This window comes from Chelonia mydas, chromosome 7, assembly GCF_015237465.2.
Source record: "Chelonia mydas isolate rCheMyd1 chromosome 7, rCheMyd1.pri.v2, whole genome shotgun sequence".
Taxonomy (NCBI): domain Eukaryota; kingdom Metazoa; phylum Chordata; order Testudines; family Cheloniidae; genus Chelonia; species Chelonia mydas.
Genome location: NC_057853.1, coordinates 40592262 through 40611124, shown reverse-complemented (window position 1 = coordinate 40611124; position 18863 = coordinate 40592262). Strand labels below are relative to the sequence as shown.

At 39.3% G+C, this 18863-nt stretch overlaps 2 protein-coding genes across 5 annotated transcripts in view; one reads left to right on the top strand and one right to left on the bottom strand.

The window, feature by feature from the left end:
- LOC102944498 (centromere protein P) overlaps window positions 1-18863 on the bottom strand; it is a 316300-nt gene that overhangs the window by 100039 nt on the left and 197398 nt on the right. The gene's annotated exons all lie outside the window — the stretch shown is intronic.
- The window catches only part of ECM2 (extracellular matrix protein 2), a 39755-nt gene that overhangs the window by 14875 nt on the left and 6017 nt on the right, over window positions 1-18863 (top strand). For 2 of the 3 annotated variants that reach the window (XM_007055582.4, XM_027817953.3), the window contains exons 3-8: window positions 7730-7918; window positions 8363-8962; window positions 9541-9656; window positions 16045-16180; window positions 17687-17844; window positions 18557-18696. In XM_007055582.4, the coding sequence (XP_007055644.1) occupies window positions 7730-7918; window positions 8363-8962; window positions 9541-9656; window positions 16045-16180; window positions 17687-17844; window positions 18557-18696 (1339 nt within the window). The remainder of the gene's footprint in view (window positions 1-7729; window positions 7919-8362; window positions 8963-9540; window positions 9657-16044; window positions 16181-17686; window positions 17845-18556; window positions 18697-18863) is intronic. The other variant, XM_027817952.3, reaches the window with a different exon arrangement.

Here is an 18863-nt window from a genome sequence, read left to right as displayed (position 1 = left end):
AGGGGACAGGGAGCAGGGGGGTTTGGATGGGTTGGGGATTCTGAGGGGGGCAGTCAGGGGGCAGGAAGTGGGAAAGGGCAGATAGGGGGCAGGAGCCAGGCTGTTTGGGGTGGCAAAGCCTTCCCTACCCGGCCCTCCATACAGTTTTGGAACCCCAATGTGGCCCTCAGGCCAAAAAGTTTGCTCACCACCGCTGTAAACGGTTAAAAAGTCACCCTGCATAGGTAAAAGGAAGGGAGGGGCACCTGACCAAAGGGCCAATGGGAAGGCTAGAACTTTTGAAAATTGGGAAAAAAACTTCCCCTTTGTCTGTCTTTGGTGTTCTCCCGGAGAGCAGAGACAGGGCTGGAACTATGCTGTAAAAAGCTTTGAGCCAGGTATGATGGATCACCAGATCATATCTAGAAACTACTCATTTGAAACCCAGATATGTAAGTAGATTAGGAAATGTCTTGGAAGACATGATTAGGTTTATCTCTTATTTCTTTATGGCTTGTGGACTCTTCTGTGCTAACCCTGGGTGCTTTTGTTTTGCTTGTAACCTTTAAGCTGGACCTCAAGAGAGCTATCTTGTTACTTAATCCTTGTAATTGTTTTTTTTTTTAAATCTAGCAAAAATCCTAAGTTCCAAATGTATTTCCTTTCTTTTTGTTTTTAATAAAATTTACCTTTTTTTAAAACAGGATTGGATTTTTGTATCCTAAGAGGTTTGTGCATATAGACTCAAGAACTATCAGAGTTGGAAGGGGCCTCAGGAGATCATCTAGTCCAACCCCCTGCTCAAAGCAGGCACAATCCCCAATTTTTTTCCCCCCAGATCCCTAAATGGCCCCCTCAAGGATTGAACTCAAACCACTTAGCTATCGTTGTTTAATTAGCTGTTAGAAAACAAAGGAAATCAGCTGTTGCCTTCTCAGCTCTTCTCTGAAGGGAATGTGAAAGGGCTTGAGGATACCCCACAGGAAGGAATTCCTGGGTTCTCGCACTTGGGTGGTGGCAGAATCTACCCATCCAAGGTCAGAAAAAAGATGTAACCTTGGGAATTTAATGCAAGCCTGGAGTGGCCAGTATTAACTTTTAGAATCCTTGTGGGCTTCCACCTTCTGCACTTGAAGTGCCAGAGTGGGGAATCAGCCATGAGAGGAGAGTATATGAAAAAAATATAATGACCCATTACAGAGCACATAGAAAGCTGCAGTCAGGATCTTAGCAGTGAGTATCTCTCTAACAGCTGTATTATGGATACCTGGGTGAAATGAGGAAGGGCACCAAATACCATTTGGACCCAGATAATTTCCTCTCCTGCTAGCATAGTTTGAGCTGATCAGAGTGCAAGTGAATAAAGGCTTATGCTAATGAAAATATTGATATAAATCTATGGACTGTGCAGGCCTTTTCAAAAAATAACAGAAAAGAAATTAGGTGTAATTGTTTCAAGAGCTTACTATTTTTTTCCCCTGAGTACCTCAGCTCCATGGAGGGTCCTACCATGAAAATTCACACTATGACAGCATTTTCCCTTTCTCGTTCCCTCTATATCAGACAGTCTTCATGGTGGGATTTAGGAAGCAATAAGTCATCCCTAGGAAGGGAGGAGGATTCAATTTACCCGTGAAGAACTGAATAGGAATTTTAAGGGTTACAGGAGTACCCTGTTCCTTTAACAAACAGTTCATCAGCAAGACTCTACAGCCTTTGAGAAAATGTGGATGGAAGTCGCTGTAGTAGCCTTACAGTCCTTCTCATAAGATATGTGTGATCTCTCCACTCACAAAAACACTGTTCTCTTTACAGTGTAAAGTAAAGAGAGGAGTTGTACCTGAGGCTTTGAATGTGTGTGTTAAATGCACCTTATTCCTCTGTAGCGTCTGTTCACATCTAACACATGCATTTCTACTTAGGACATCTGCATTCAACCAGAACAACAACAATACCACTTCCTAATATGAGAAGATCATGGACTTGGGGATGGAGGCCTGGTTAGTTCTACCACATTTAGAGTTAGAACTACTACATTTGAAAGAACGTGTAACCAAAGTTTCATTTAGAGAATGTCATGCTCCGAAACCCCCTTAGACAAGAAGGGTGGTGAATAGACAAGATACTTTCAGTGAGAAGAGACCTACCAACTGTGAAGCTGAAAGATGCCTTTATTAGCCCACAAATCAAGCTCATGATAAGAACCTGCATATTGCCAGAGGACTGATAAGAGTGGTGATCCTCAGCAATCTTATATGATGATGATGAGAGATTCTCATGGGTTTCTTATGGTGCAGCATGCCTGCAATCATTGAGTGCTCTTTGCAAAAGTATTGATCTTGAGCTAACTGATCAGGGCATATTGAAAAAACATCAGAATGTCCTTTGCTTGAACTGACTTTGCCCTGATGCGTGTCCCTTGTAATGCCAACACCTACACCACAAGCGATCATTTGTGAATTTCCTCAGATTCCAAGAGGGTGTTTATCACCCTTCTTAGAATGAATGACTGTCGCTTCTTTCTCTCAGCTTCCCAGAAGATACAAAAAGAAGTTAGGTAACACTAGATATTGGCTCAGGATAGATCTCTCTTGCACTATGCTGTGTGCGCGTGTGTGGACTTTGAGAGGAAGTTCCACTTTCCTCTAAATCAGGTCTGAGAAACAAATTCTGAGGATTAATGTGAAGGTCATTATAATAACTATGGCCTGTTTCACAATCTTCTTTACCGTCTTTGCTCTCGAGTGGTTGAGAGGGAAATAGCATAAAGAAGGATTTTTAGCCCACTTCTGAAATAAGGGGACAACAGCCTCTACTTTTGAATGTCTCTTCCTCTTCTTTTGGCTTTCCATCTGGACTTACATGCAAACACATTAATCAACAGGCTTCCAACCTGGCCTGTGGTGCACCGAAGACTAGATGATATATAGATGTATTCCTTGTGTTCTAAGCATGTCTTGTTGAGCTAGTCAACCCTGACTTTCCTACTTGATGTAGGGTTCCAAGGAGTAGATCAAGGCTAATTTTCTAAGTAGTGATGAAGGTTGATAGTCCATAGCATTGGACAGGTTATATGCCTCTCTGCGCTACATCTGCCTCCAGTCATATTTTTATTTGTATTATGGAAGTGCCTAGGATCTCTACTCATGGACCATCGTGCTAGGCACTGTATAAACACAGGACAAAAAGATGATCCTTGCAGGAGTCCAGTTATATTCCTACTATCTGGGGTCTGGCATCTATACTGATTACCAGTTTCTCTGGACCCATTCTTTGATAGTTGTTATGTAACATTAAGAATGAATTAACCAATTGCTGACAGGAAGTGAATCAAGAATTGTGCCAGGTAGCCACACAGGAGAAAAACTAGTTCAGAGAGTTGATCTTAGGATAAATATTTGGCGAATCACTCCCTATCTTCTTCTGTGTCACTTCTGAAATAAAGATGGCTTTGGATATAACTTAAATGGTAGACTTCTCTGTGAATTGTAATGGGTGCTTCCACTTGTTTGTTCAAAGCCATATTTCTCAGGGTTTTCGCAATGGCTGCTGGGCCCTGTCTAACATGATGAAAAGTTATCAAACATTGGTGGACATATATCCCTTTCACTTGAAGATACAAGTGGTAAGGCAATCCTTGTGAATATCCATGTAGAAGTTATGAGTCAAAAAAGGAGTACTTTGTATAGAAAATGCTTCTTGCTTCTTGTCGCAGAAAAAACTCTAGTGCTTTTGGGTGAGTCTCCCTGATCATATCTCCAGAAGGTTTATTTTCATATTCTGAAGCTTTGGGAAGATAATAAGGTAATGGTAAATTTCAGTGTTTCCGTCTGGAATATTGATCGCCTTATGGACTTGTTGGGAGACCTGAAATCTAGAATGGGCTGCATGCGATTGTTTCTTTTTGTATCACAAACAATACTGTACCCTTTCCAGAATATCAGTCTCTCCATGGAACTGGTTCTGTAGTTCAAATATGTAGGAGATAGACTACTGCACTCTTCATCTTCTGATGCTGTGAAAAGTCTTGTTGATAGTGTTGGTTTATTTTAATTTAATTTGGGATAACAAACTTGTCACTGGGACAATGAGTTTCATTGAATATCCTTCCCTGATTATCTGAAGCACCCATTTTCTGATGTGCTTCACTCCTAGATAAAGGCCTATCCTGAAGCATGCCCTCATAGGAGGGGTAATTTGTACAGACTTGTGAAACCCAAAAAACAAGAACAGCTTTGGGCGGGATGAAGAATTTTAGCGTGTGCGCGCGGGGGAAGGGGGGCTTTTTTGGGCACTTTCTCACAGTTAAGCATAGATTTCCACAATAAGAGACTGCAGCCAATGCTCTGAGGGTTGAGGCTGCTGTATCGAAGTTCAGTCTGAGTGATTATCTTATTCACCTGCTAATGGGTTTGGCAGAAATACTACCTCAACTGGTATTACTATGCTCTTTAACAAGGAGGCCATAGAAGGCTTAACTTTAGCCAGAAAAATGAAGACCTTATAGTCCTTAGATACAAGATAGGACTTTAAGGGAATTCCTACTCCACCTTCTTAACATACTTATAAACCAAATGAGGAAGAATTACACAGCAGTCACACAATTTTTCAAGGTTAGGGTCTTTGAGTTTGTGTGTTTTTACTGTTGTATTTTCTAAAAGCATAAGCACCTATGAAGTTAAACCCCCATTTATATGTAATTCTTCGAAGTCTGGTGAACTGTCTGAGATATCTCAAAATCTCAGCTTTAAAGATGTCTCTTTCTGTTTAGAGGATCTTAAAACCTCTTATAAAACGTTTTAAGAGTTTTTGCTCTTTCTTTTATTGCTGATTGTGAGCAATATCCTTCACCAGTCCCCTGGGCCAAACTCCTGAGAGAAAGACGGGAAGGGCTCTGTGAGGGGGAGACTACATTACCAGGGAGACTGGAAGGAAGGAAGGAAGGAAGGAGTCTGTAGGCATGACTCCTGCATGCCTCCATAAGGAAAAGGGTAGCCACTTTATGACTCCTGTGGGACTAGGGAGGCTGTATAGGAAGTGGAAATACGTCCATCTCTCAGGGAGGAGGATGTGAATCACTTCAACCTATACTACTCCACTGCTTGGTCTGGATTGTGTGGGGACTGACCACAGAAAATAAGTAGGTTTAGACTAGCAGCTGTGTTAGTCTGTATCCGCAAAAATAACAGGAGTACTTGTGGCACCTTACAGACTAAAAAATTTATTAGAGCATAAGCTTTCATGGACTAAAGCCCAATTCATCGGAAGCATAGACTGGAACATATAGTAAGAAGATATATATATACACATACAGAGAAGGTGGAAGTTGCCATACAAACTGTAAGAGGCTAATTAATTAAGAGGAGCTATTATCAGCATGAGAAAAAAAACTTTTGTAGTGATAATCAAGATGGCCCATTTATACAGTTGACAAGAAGGTGAGAGGATATTTAACATGAGAAAATAGATTCAATATGTGTAATGACCCAGCCACTCCCAGTCTCTATTCAAACCCAAGTTAATGGTATCTTGTTTGCATATTAATTCAAGCTCAGCAGCTTCTCATTGGAATCTGTTTTTGAAGCTTTTCTGTTGCAAAATTGCCACCCTTAAATCTTTTACTGAGTGGCCAGAGAGGTTGAAGTGTTCTCCTACTGGTTCCTGACATCAGGAATCATAACATTCAAAAACCGGTAGAAGAACACTGTCCCATGTTTGGTTTGAAAAAAACCTACCCCCAGTTCCATGACAATGATTCTGGCCTGTTCTCAACAAAAGGAGTTTTCATGCGGTCTGCTCAACCATCCTGGGGTGGATCTTGCCCACACTCTGGTTAACAGCTGGGTTTCACTTTGTCCTGCTGTCTCTTACTGACATTTCTGAGAAGGAGAGTACTGTCTTTCAAACCCTCAGAAACCCAAAATATTTTTTTTCATTTTAACTGTTTTGAGGAGAAAAACCTCAAAGCCACTGAAGAAACAGATACATTTAGTTAAAAATCTTGTGAAAATTCTGCCTTCGGCGTGCTACATGTGCTGCTTGGAGGCTAGGCTGGCCACCGCCACATCCCTAGAATACCGCACCTGGAGACAGCGTGGGCCCACCCTGACCAATGTAACCTTGCAAAATTCACAATGCATATGAGGCACATTGCATTGAGGACACCATTTTGAAGAGCCTGTCACTCCACACCCACTGGCATGACCTCAGCTGGTGCATGTGAGGTCACACCAGCAGGTCTGGAGCAGCATGCTCTTGAAAATGGTGTTTCCCACCTGTGATACCAGATAAAACTATAGCCAGTTCTGTCTCAGGACAAAACCATAGAAAAAAATCACTGTCTGGTTTAAAACCTGACAAATCGGCTATCTACTGGAGGCAGAGAATTCTGGAAAATTCTTCCTGAGGGGTGATCTGAAGCTCTGGGTCAGAGCAAAGTTCTCATCAGCCTTCTGTTGCCACAGACAGGGAACATCTCTCCATGAAGACAATCAGACATGGAAGGGATTAAGTATAGAAACTATAACCAGTTCCCATCAGATGTCCACATCATAAAAGCCACCATCAGAATTGATGATAATTGTCCCCTCTTTAGGCAAAGCAGAGAGGCCAAAGATTGAACAGGACATGGATAATTAACTATACCATCCCATCTCCCACCTTAATGACCCTACCAGGTCAGGATTGAGACACAGTGGCAGGGCAATGTGAGAGCAGCTGACATAGATTCTGCCCATGTTTAAACCATTTTTTAGAAAGAGGATTTTTATTTACAACTGTCAATCTGGCATGTTTTAATAAACACTAAACTCACTTAAGGCTAAATCCTGATTCTGCTGTTGTCAATGGGCATTCTTCTTTTCACTTCAATGGGTAAGGATTTGGCCCTGTTCTGTTCAGGTTCTTATACTGTGCTCATCACCTTAGAATCTGAAGGCTTTCCAGTCATGCATTAAACAACATGACTACACATCTGTTACACGTTGTTTGTTCTCTCATCCTTTCCCCCCAGGGAGATGCATGTGCAGTGGAGTCTCGTGGTTTGGAAATGTGTGGGGTTTTTTGTTTTGTTTTTTTAATAGAAATATACCTGTTACTATGTGTTTATGTTACAGAAGGCAAGGTCAAAGAAATGCTCCTTGCACTCAGAGTGGAAGGTGATGAGGTTTGTGACAGTCATTGTGATGCCCTTGCTTCCTAGAGAATATGGTGATGGGTGCTTTAGAAATATATACTAAAAAGAAGTGTTTTATGTTCTCTTCAGTTCCTTATCAACTATTGAGGACTCAGATATCCAGAGTGAAACTGTAAGCTAAAGTATTTTATCTACATACTGGAAATATCCTCATTATATCAAAAATGTCTGATGTAATTTTTACAGAAAAGAATAATACACACATTTAAGAATTCTTTCTTCATACTGTACTCAAGCACCAAACTAAGACTCTCCTACTTAAATACATTCTGCAGAGAAATCATTCATTCACTTTCAGGTTAAGAGCAATAAAAAGCATTTAACACCTGAAACATTAATTAGCTGAAAAGCATCTACTGAAGATCCAGTAAAATGAAATATTTGCCTTTAACATTAGCCATATTCTCTGGCTTCCCCAACCAATTTACTATTAATATCAAACATATCCAAGATCTAAACAATGAAACTGTATAATGTTAATTTCAGTTTAAGCTATCAAAGAATTATTATTTAATTCACCTCTTGCTTTTGACCTAATTCTTTTTCTTTTATTAGGAAAGAAAGGGCATTGTACAGCTAACGGGATGATTATGTACGATAAAGCTGTGTGGTCCCCCAAACCTTGCATTACTTGTCTTTGTTCAAAAGGAAAAGTGATTTGTGATGAAACTACGTGCCTTTCTCTGACATGTCACAAAACTGAGATACCTGAAGGAGAGTGCTGCCCAGTTTGCTCTGATATTGGTACAGTACACTATACTATCTTCTTATCCATCATTTAATTTTCTATTTGTTATTTTTACTATTTTAAAACTACCTCAAATAAAACGTTAAAGACAAAGGGTAAGTGATATAACCTATAAAAAAACAAGTAATGATTTATGCAATTTTATTATACATATTTAACTTTTTCTAAAATATATATTATAGAAATTATTTTGGGGAAATTCTATGCCCTGTATTAACAGGAAGTCAGAACAGATAAGCAAAATGGTCCCTTCTGGCCTTGGAATTCTTGAAACAAACAATTTTTTAAAATACAGAAAGTAGAAAAGTTCAAAATTATGTAATAACAGCAGCTGTACTAACTGCTGCTGTTACTAACACTAACTTCATTCTCATTTCCTCTTATACTACCATTTTCTTTTTTTCCCTCACTTTCATTACCCTGGTCACTCTCATTTTAAGTACTAAATATTTCACTGGATGACACACCTGAAATTTCTGGTGCTTCTCCAGAGCCCAATGACCCTAGTGACTCAATGCTATTGCAACCACTGCGTACCCAGGATGAAATGGATGAGTTACTCAGACGAGAGAAGGAAGAACTTGAAGGGAGAGAAAAGGAAATTCACAAAAAGGATGACGAGAAAAGGAAGAGAAAAGAAAAGAAAAGTCAGGAGGAGAAAAAAATACATGACTATGAAGCCCATCAGAAAGCAGAGGAGGAAATAAGCAGGAGAGAGGAAGAAAAAAGAAGAGCATATGAAGAGGAAGAGCTACAAATTGAAAAGGAAGAAGAAGAAAAAAGAAAGGGAAACGAACTTCCAGAGCAAGAAAGAAAACAACAAAAAAGCGAAGAGGAAGAAGAGGAAGAGGATGAACATATTTTACGAGGTGATGTTTTCAGAATGCCCCCTCGATTCCCAATTCCTGTTCCTCCTGCAGAAATTCCTCCTTTGCCAACTGGATGTTCGATTTCTGACACCACAGTAAGCTGCATTCATGCCAGACTTACACAAATACCACCAATTACTGATCCAGAGCTAACAAGCTTAGAGCTTGAAGGTAAGAAAATAAGTTTGCTTTATATTATTTTCTTCACCAATTAAAATTTAGCCCTCTCCAAAACCCACAATTTTAATGATAGCAAATTATAATGTAAAATGCTTTATACTACTAGTTTCTTATCACAGAAAGAAATTTAAAGGCATTTTACAACTAAGCCTGAGAAATTATGCAACAAACTAAGCCTAAGAAACAAGCAACAACCTAGAGATTAAAAGTTTTATATTTCACTATCAATGCCCTCAGAAGTTCAGGCCCATCTACTGTACATTAATTTATGATTTCTCTTATTACATTAGCTCTCCAACACTAATGCTTTTGTGCTCCTAAAGATGGTTTCATAATTATAGTAATTTTAGATCTATGGTAATCTAATAAAAGACGTTAGTGCCATGTTGCTACAATCTAACTTGCTTTTCAAAATTTAGATGCTACTAGTGTTGAGATACAAAGAGACATACAGTTGACTTTATTTCCATAAATACATTTTTACTTGTACATTACCTAGTTACCTGACTCAGACCATATAAACGGCAACACATCACTAAGATATATCTATTTTTAACTATCTGTCCTAGGGAATACCATTACTTCCATTCCAGATGAAGCGTTCAATGGGATCCCTAATTTGGAAAGGCTTGATCTAAGTAAAAATAATATTACTTCTCCAGGCATAGGTCCACAAGCGTTCAAAGTAAGCATGCATACTCTTTCTAACATCTCTGTCTCTGATTTGTGCTTGAAGTAGATCTGGCCGAATACTATAGGGCAAATCATCAGCTGATGTAAATGGTTGTAGCTCCGCTGGAGTCAATGGAGCTATGATAATTTGCACTAGCTAGGGATCTACCCCTATGTAATGAATATATGATTAATCAAATTTTGCCATTTTCAATAAATCATTTTTGCAGTTTTCAGACAGTTATATAGTCGGTTGAATAAAATTCACTGAAAAAGTTATTTACTGAATAACAATTATATTAATAAAACGAAAAGGAGGACTTGTGGCACCTTAGAGACTAACCAATTTATTTGAGCATGAGCTTTCGTGAGCTACAGCTCACTTCATCGGATGCATGCTGTGGAAATCGCACAAGACATTTTATACACAGACACCATGAAACAATGCCTCCTCCCACCCCACTCTCCTGCTGGTAATAGCTTATCTAAAGTGATCATCAAGTTGGGCCATTTCCAGCACAAATCCAGGTTTTCTCACCCTCCGCCCTCCCACAAACAAACTCACTCTCTTGCTGGTAATAGCCCATCCAAAGTGACCACTGTCTTCACAATGCATATGATAATCAATGTGGGCCATTTCCTGCAGAAATCCAGGTTCTCTCACCCCCCTCCAAAAACCACACACACAAACTCACTCTCCTGCTGGTAATAGCCTATCCAAAGTGACCACTCTCCCTACAACCTGCATGAAAATCAAAGTGGGCCATTTCCAGCACAAATCCAGGTTTTCTCACTCCCCCACCCCCATACTCACACAAACTCACTCTCCTGCTGGTAATAGCTCATCCGAAGTGACCACTCCCCCTACAATGTGCATGATAATCAAGGTGGGCCATTTCCAGCACAAATCCAGGTTTTCTCACCCCCCCCCCCACACACACAAACTCACTCTCCTGCTGGCAATAGCTCATCCAAACTGACCACTCTCCCCACACTGTGCATGGCAATCAAGGTGGGCCACTTCCAGCATAAATCCAAGTTTAACGAGAACGTCTGGGGGGGGGGGAGGAAAAAACAAGGGGAAATAGGCTACCATGCATAATGACTTAGCCACTCCCAGTCTCTATTTAAGCCTAAATTAATAGTATCCAATTTGCAAATGAATTCCAATTCAGCAGTTTCTCGCTGGACTCTGGATTTGAAGTTTTTTTGTTGTAAGATAGCGACCTTCATGTCTCTGATTGCGTGACCAGAGAGATTGAAGTGTTCTCCGACTAGTTTATAAATGTTATAATTCTTGACATCTGATTTGTGTCCATTTATTCTTTTACGTAGAGACTGTCCAGTTTGACCAATGTACATGGCAGAGGGGCATTGCTGGCACATGATGGCATATATCACATTGGTAGATGTGCAGGTGAACGAGCCTCTGATAGTGTGGCTGATGTTATTAGGCCCTGTGATGGTGTCCCCTGAATAGATATGTGGGCACAGTTGGCAACGGGCTTTGTTGCAAGGATAGGTTCCTGGGTTAGTGGTTCTGTTGTGTGGTATGTGGTTGTTGGTGAGTATTCGCTTCAGGTTGGGGGGTTGTCTGTAGGCAAGGACTGGCCTGTCTCCCAAGATTTGTGAGAGTGTTGGGTCATCCTTCAGGATAGGTTGTAGATCCTTAATAATGCGTTGGAGGGGTTTTAGTTGGGGGCTGAAGGTGACAGCTAGTGGCGTTCTGTTATTTTCTTTGTTAGGCCTGTCCTGTAGTAGGTGACTTCTGGGAACGTTTCTGGCTCTATCAATCTGTTTCTTCACTTCCGCAAGTGGGTATTGTAGTTGTAAGAATGCTTGATAGAGATCTTGTAGGTGTTTGTCTCTGTCTGAGGGATTGGAGCAAATGCGGTTGTATCGCAGAGCTTGGCTGTAGACGATGGATCGTGTGGTGTGGTCAGGGTGAAAGCTGGAGGCATGTAGGTAGGAATAGCGGTCAGTAGGTTTCCGGTATAGGGTGGTGTTTATGTGACCATTGTTTATTAGCACTGTAGTGTCCAGGAAGTGGATCTCTTGTGTGGACTGGACCAGGCTGAGGTTGATGGTGGGATGGAAATTGTTGAAATCATGGTGGAATTCCTCAAGGGCTTTTTTTCCATGGGTCCAGATGATGAAGATGTCATCAATATAGCGCAAGTAGAGTAGGGGCGTTAGGGGACGAGAGCTGAGGAAGCGTTGTTCTAAATCAGCCATAAAAATGTTGGCATACTGTGGGGCCATGCGGGTACCCATAGCAGTGCCGCTGATCTGAAGGTATACATTGTCCCCAAATGTAAAATAGTTATGGGTAAGGACAAAGTCACAAAGTTCAGCCACCAGGTTAGCCGTGACATTATCAGGGATAGTGTTCTTGACGGCTTGTAGTCCATCTTTGTGTGGAATGTTGGTGTAGAGCGCTTCTACATCCATAGTGGCCAGGATGGTGTTATCAGGAAGATCACCGATGGATTGTAGTTTCCTCAGGAAGTCAGTGGTATCTCGAAGGTAGCTGGGAGTGCTGGTAGCGTAGGGCCTGAGGAGGGAGTCTACATAGCCAGACAATCCTGCTGTCAGGGTGCCAATGCCTGAGATGATGGGGTGTCCAGGATTTCCAGGTTTATGGATCTTGGGTAGTAGATAGAATATCCCAGGTCGGGGTTCCAGGGGTGTGTCTGTGCGGATTTGATCTTGTGCTTTTTCAGGAAGTTTCTTGAGCAAATGCTGTAGTTGCTTTTGGTAACTCTCAGTGGGATCATAGGGTAATGGCTTGTAGAAAGTGGTGTTGGAGAGCTGCCGAGCAGCCTCTTGTTCATATTCCGACCTATTCATGATGACAACAGCACCTCCTTTGTCAGCCTTTTTGATTATGATGTCAGAGTTGTTTCTGAGGCTGTGGATGGCATTGTGTTCCGCACGGCTGAGGTTATGGGGCAAGTGATGCTGCTTTTCCACAATTTCAGCCCGGGCACGTCGGCGGAAGCACTCTATGTAGAAGTCCAGTCTGCTGTTTCGACCTTCAGGAGGAGTCCACCTAGAATCCTTCTTTTTGTAATGTTGGTCGGGAGGCCTCTGTGGATTAGTATGTTGTTCAGAGGTATTTTGGAAATATTCCTTGAGTCGGAGACGTCGAAAATAGGATTCTAGGTCACCACAGAACTGTATCATGTTCGTGGGGGTGGAGGGGCAGAAGGAGAGGCCCCGAGATAGGACAGCTGCTTCTGCTGGGCTGAGAGTATAGTTGGATAGATTAACAATATTGCTGGGTGGGTTGAGGGAACCATTGCTGTGGCCCCTTGTAGCATGTAGTAGTTTAGAAAGTTTAGTGTCCTTTTTCTTTTGTAGAGAAGCAAAGTGTGTGTTGTAAATGGCTTGTCTAGTTTTAGTAAAATCCAGCCACGAGGAAGTTTGTGTGGAAGGTTGGTTTTTTATGAGAGTATCCAGTTTTGAGAGCTCATTCTTAATCTTTCCCTGTTTGCTGTAGAGGATGTTGATCAGGTGATTCCGCAGTTTCTTTGAGAGCGTGTGGCACAAGCTGTCAGCATAGTCTGTGTGGTATGTAGATTGTAATGGATTTTTTACCTTCAGTCCTTTTGGTACGATGTCCATCTGTTTGCATTTGGAAAGGAAGATGATGTCTGTCTGTATCTGTACAAGTTTCTTCATGCAGTTGATAGATTTCATGGTGTCTGTGTATAAAATATCTTGTGCGATTTCCACAGCATGCATCCGATGAAGTGAGCTGTAGCTCACGAAAGCTCATGCTCAAATAAATTGGTTAGTCTCTAAGGTGCCACAAGTCCTCCTTTTCTTTTTGCGAATACAGACTAACACGGCTGTTACTCTGAAACCTGTCAATTATATTAATATTTTTCTGGTATTTTACCAGCTTCAGTACTGAGATTTTTAAAAATAGCTTTTCCATCATCATAAAGTGCTTCTTATATCCTTTTTAGAAACCTCATAGTACTTGGATTCTCTTTTAAAGAAAAGTAGTATGGAAAGGGAAGGTTTTGAAAGGTGCTGGCTTGACAGCACAGTGAAGTTCTTCATATGCCTAAAAACACAGAAGTTGCCCCACCAGTGTGCCTCATTGTCTAATGTGGAATGACCACCTCTAATGTTCTTTCTTTAGAACTTGATCAGTCATTAGCTTGCTAACAAGGGTGCCTGAACTGGCATCAGATAATGCAGTGTTTTTCTTTATGGCCTTTATCTTGAAAGGTGCTGAGCACTCTATTTCCAATCTAGCAAAGTACTTAAGTACGTGTTTACCTTTAAGCACATGATCAAAGCCATTGCTGACAATGGGACTACCTATATGCCTAATTAAGGCACATACTTAAGTGTTTTGCTAGATCAGGGCCAGAATACTCAGCATGTTGCAGGATCAAGCTCTACAAGCACACCTGAGTTAGGATCTGGATGGTGACCATCAGCTCATTTCACACAGGCCATCTAACAGCCAATAAATGCTAAATACCAGTCTGAGCTGGATTTCTAGCCAATAACCTAAAGATGAAAGGCTTTATATTCCACTATCAATGCCCTCAGAAGTTCAAGCCCATCTACTGTACATTAATTTATTATTTCTCTTATTACAGTAGCTCTCCAAACTAATGCTTTTATGCTCCTAAAGATGGTTTCATAATGATAGTAACTGTACATCTATGGTAATCTAACAAAAGACATTAGTGCCACTGTCCCCTTAGTACAAATGAATTTGAGAATATGATTTTGTTTAGTTTAATTGAATAATAACCAAAGCGTAAACCTACATTTTTGTTTGCAAAAACATTAATCCTCTGAATAAGCTGGGAAATAAACTATGAGGAATATGCAAACTACTAAAAACAAGATCCTGTTTTCATACAAACGATCTAGGTAACAAAATATCAGGGAAGATAAATACAGAACATATGACACACAAGCAGAACTGCCACTAAGTGGAATTTCCTTTATCATTTACATGGAGAATAGGACTTTGAAGTCTTCCAAGACTAACTTTGCAAAAGACTGAATATCTATGTTACTTATTTAATTAGCAATATACACATATCAGAATTATTTATTAGTACTTCATTGATTGTCCATAATAAAAATCTTCTCATAGTAAGCTGTAGTCGCAAAAAGTGTTGGACCCTGATTTTGGCCTCAAACCAGCGAAGCACTTAAGTATGTATACGTATATAATCCCATTGGTTTAAATGCCCTACTGAACAGTGGCCTTACACCCCTCACAATTGCACTTATGGCTCTGTTGTAGAATTTCAACTGTTAGGTGAAATAAAATAGGTCAGAGTTACATTTCCCCCCTTTTTATTATATGAGATTTTTTTTAAAAAATGACATTTTATTATAAAATATTTTTATTTGTATTTGTATTTTATAAAACATACAAAAAAATCTAAAAAACACACTAAAGAATAAAAGGAACATGAGTCATAGCCAAAAAAGGTTCATTTAAAATTGTACCCCCTTCAATGTCCTGTCAGTGGAAAATTTCCCCCAGCTATTGAAAGGTATACTGCCATATTTACTCTTTTGCCTGCAGGAGACTTTTGCCCCTTAGCTCCACAGGATAACTGATGAGACTATGTTTAATGTCAGCCAGGGTAAGCACTACCATATATAATGGCACCAAGGACTTTCCGATCATTTTTATGTAATCCTTGGATGTCCATATAGTTTATCTGATTGACACACACAGTATGAGAGACAATGTGGATGAGGTAATATCTTGTATTGAACCAACTTCTGTTATTGAAAGAGAAGCTTTCGAGCTTACACACCAGCTCTTCTTCATATGAACAGAACACTGAAGCTTTACAACTTATACATCATTTTAACTCTCAACCTGTGAAAATGCCAAGTGCCTCTACTCCTAAGCCAAAAAGTCTACTGACCTGTAGTGGAACAGTAGCCCTAGAGGCGATTTACTAAGGATTAGTAACAGGACTGGGATCCAGCATGGCTGGGATGGTGGCTGGCTGGCCCATGTGAAAGAGGTTGATGAACTAAGTCTAATTCTTGGGCAACAGAAGTTCATATACAAAACATACCCTCACAACTGACACCCTTGTTGGTAGTTTATACTGAAAGGCCAATGGTTCAAGTACTTAGAGAAAGAACTCCTTTCTTACCAAAACACTGGATATTCCACAACAGTGTTGAGACACTACTGCTTCCCAATCTTTACCTGTTCTGTGTAAATGAGACCCCGTTCTCCAGTTTATCAACCTGCTGCTTTTTATGAGTCCTAAACTTACCAGCATCAGCAACAAAATTAACTTGGTTAATAAAATGGCAATTACAATTTTAGGTTATTTGACAGTATAATTTTATATTTTGTTAACTGAATTCTGATTTCCCCCCCCATCAAGATCCTGAAAAAGTTAAAACGTTTGTATATGGATGGAAACGCACTAGTACATATTCCTCCTGAATTACCGTCAGCTTTAGAAGAACTTAAAATAAATGAAAACCATCTCCATGCTATTGATGAAGACAGTTTACAAGGTATTTAAGAAGTGACTATTGAGTCAATTAAATTAGATTTGAAACTCAAAATGCAGAATAGAATTTTGAGATCTTGCATATTAAGCAAAATCTGGAGAATCTGAGACCAATTTTCATCTGCCATTGTAGATGGAAAAAATTCAAGTTAGATGTGAGTAACAGACTGATCCTGCAAAGACTTATACATATGTTGAACTTTACATTCATGAGTAAAGTTAAGCACATGCACACATCATTGCCAGTCAGAATCTAAATGTATTTTTGTTGGTCATTGCCAATCAAGGCAGCATACTACTGCAAGATTCAAGGATCTTCTGTTTCTAGAGGAGGTAGAGACGTGTTAAATAACAGAAACGTAATCATTAGATTGATAAATAGATCTGTTTTTCCAGATGTCTGTACGGCAACAAAGACGACCTGCATGAAACTTGAGTTTTTAAAATCTGAATTCTCTTGTAATTCTGAGGAATGTCAGCATTTTTCCCAGCAAAGTCTGTGCTAATGCTCAAGTGCCCTAGGGAAACTGGACTGTGCACTGCACAGGGAGTATGTACCCTATATCCCAACGTTACTGCATTATGTACAGCGGAACCAGTACGGATATTTTTATACTCATGGGACAGGGAACAGGTTTTGACCTCTGTGCATCAAGAAAGCTTAGATGAAATTATTCAACATTTTTGTTTATGAACTTCAATATTTTGTAATTGAGAATGAAGAACTTTTTGTCATGAAATGATCATTTTTGTTTACATATAGTTGCCAAGATTTAGTTCTTCTGGAATATATCTGGAAGATCAAGTCTACAATATCCACTCCCTAGGAAGGGGGATACAGGATACTCCATGCAGAGTTCTCAACACATAGTAGTACACTGAGGTGGGGGAAGGACCTGTGAACCTACAAAGGGTGCAAGTAACATGATCACTAAACAAATGAATGACTGGAGTGCTGTGGGAGAATCCTACAGATCTTAGGGCATCCGTGCTGAAGGTCAGCACCAATATATTGCTCCATGCACCCTCCTGAGGTCTTGAATTACTAAGGACCTTCTGCTGCCATTAGCTCCCTGCACCTGCTTATTTTCCCATTCTGAAAGTACAATATTAAAATAACAATAATCATATGATGGAAATTGCATGGCTCTCCTGGAGGATAATAAAAAAGTTATATAATGTGCTGTAAACAAACTTTGTATTCTCAATACATTTCAGTTGCATTTTTCATAATTTAACTGTATTTACAGTATAGTTTTTGAACATGGTACAGTAATTGGCTGAAATTTTTTCAAATGATTGAAAATAAAAATAATTTTACAACCTATAAATGGGAGTATAAAATTGTTTTCTGTGCTAAGACCCATTCAGGCAAATGTTATATTTTCCCATTTTTTGAATGGATTTTAGTAATGTTAAAAATTGTAACAACTCATCTCATGTTTTAATAGGGTACAAGATTCTATATTACTTTATTGAAATTAATTACCAATTATTTTATTTTCTACAGAATTAAAGAACTTGGTGACCCTAGAATTAGAAGGCAATAAACTTAGTGAAGCAAATGTCAGTCCTTTAGCTTTCCGTCCTTTGAAAAGCCTGTCTTATTTGCGCCTTGGAAGAAATAAATTCAGAACTGTCCCACAAGGTCTTCCCACATCTATTGAGGTAAAAAACCAAAAATCTTTATTTTTCCAGATGTGTTCCTTTTCTTCTTTTGTATGTACTCCACTACCACTGTAAAGCACAGATGATATTGTTATATCTTAATAATTTGTTTCAAGACATATTGTCATTGGTTGCAAAGTCACTATTGCCAGAAATTTACTTATTTACTCATATTATACAAACTCCATCACAAATAGCATCCATCTAAATCTCTGGGCACTGGAAATCCTGTGTTTTGACCAACTCTGTTCACATACCTCAACTAGTACCTCATTCTTATTGCAAGTTTGTCATGCCTTTCCTATACTAAATAAACATTTTTATTTTCTCTGGCAAATTTGTGTCCAGAAAATATGAATTATGTTACAACAGTCTTAGCATTCAATACACCCACACACTCATTATGCAACTGCAAGCAAGATGCAAAGGTGTTTTAAAAATAATGATTTTATTAATCTGTCTTTCAAAGTAATATATGTTTCCACAAATGAAAAGTATATTAATTTTGAAATATGTTTTTTCCAAAATCAAGTCATGCAATTACTACTACTGAGTTTATTATGCAGACGTGTTCAGGTAATTATTTTGATATCTGGAAAACAGTGGTTTTAGCATGAGAGGCCAATGACACTTAAAAATTAACTTTTTAAATCACAACAGGAAAAAATGTAAATATTGTTTTTCAAATTTTCTTTTTCAAATGTACTTGTAGGAACTATATCTGGAAAATAACCAAATAGAAGAAATTTCAGAAATTTGCTTTAACCATACCAGCAATATTAACATAATTGTGCTGAAACACAACAAATTAGAAGAAAATAGGATAGCACCTTTGGCTTGGATTAATCAAGAGTAAGTACCAATTTAAGATTTAATTGTTTTGTTATCCAGTACTACTAGAAAACCCTACTGTGAAAGTAATATTTGTACCGTGTAACGAGGCTCCTCTTATCCCCACAAAACAAAAATATATATATATATATATATATATATATATATATATATATATATATATATAT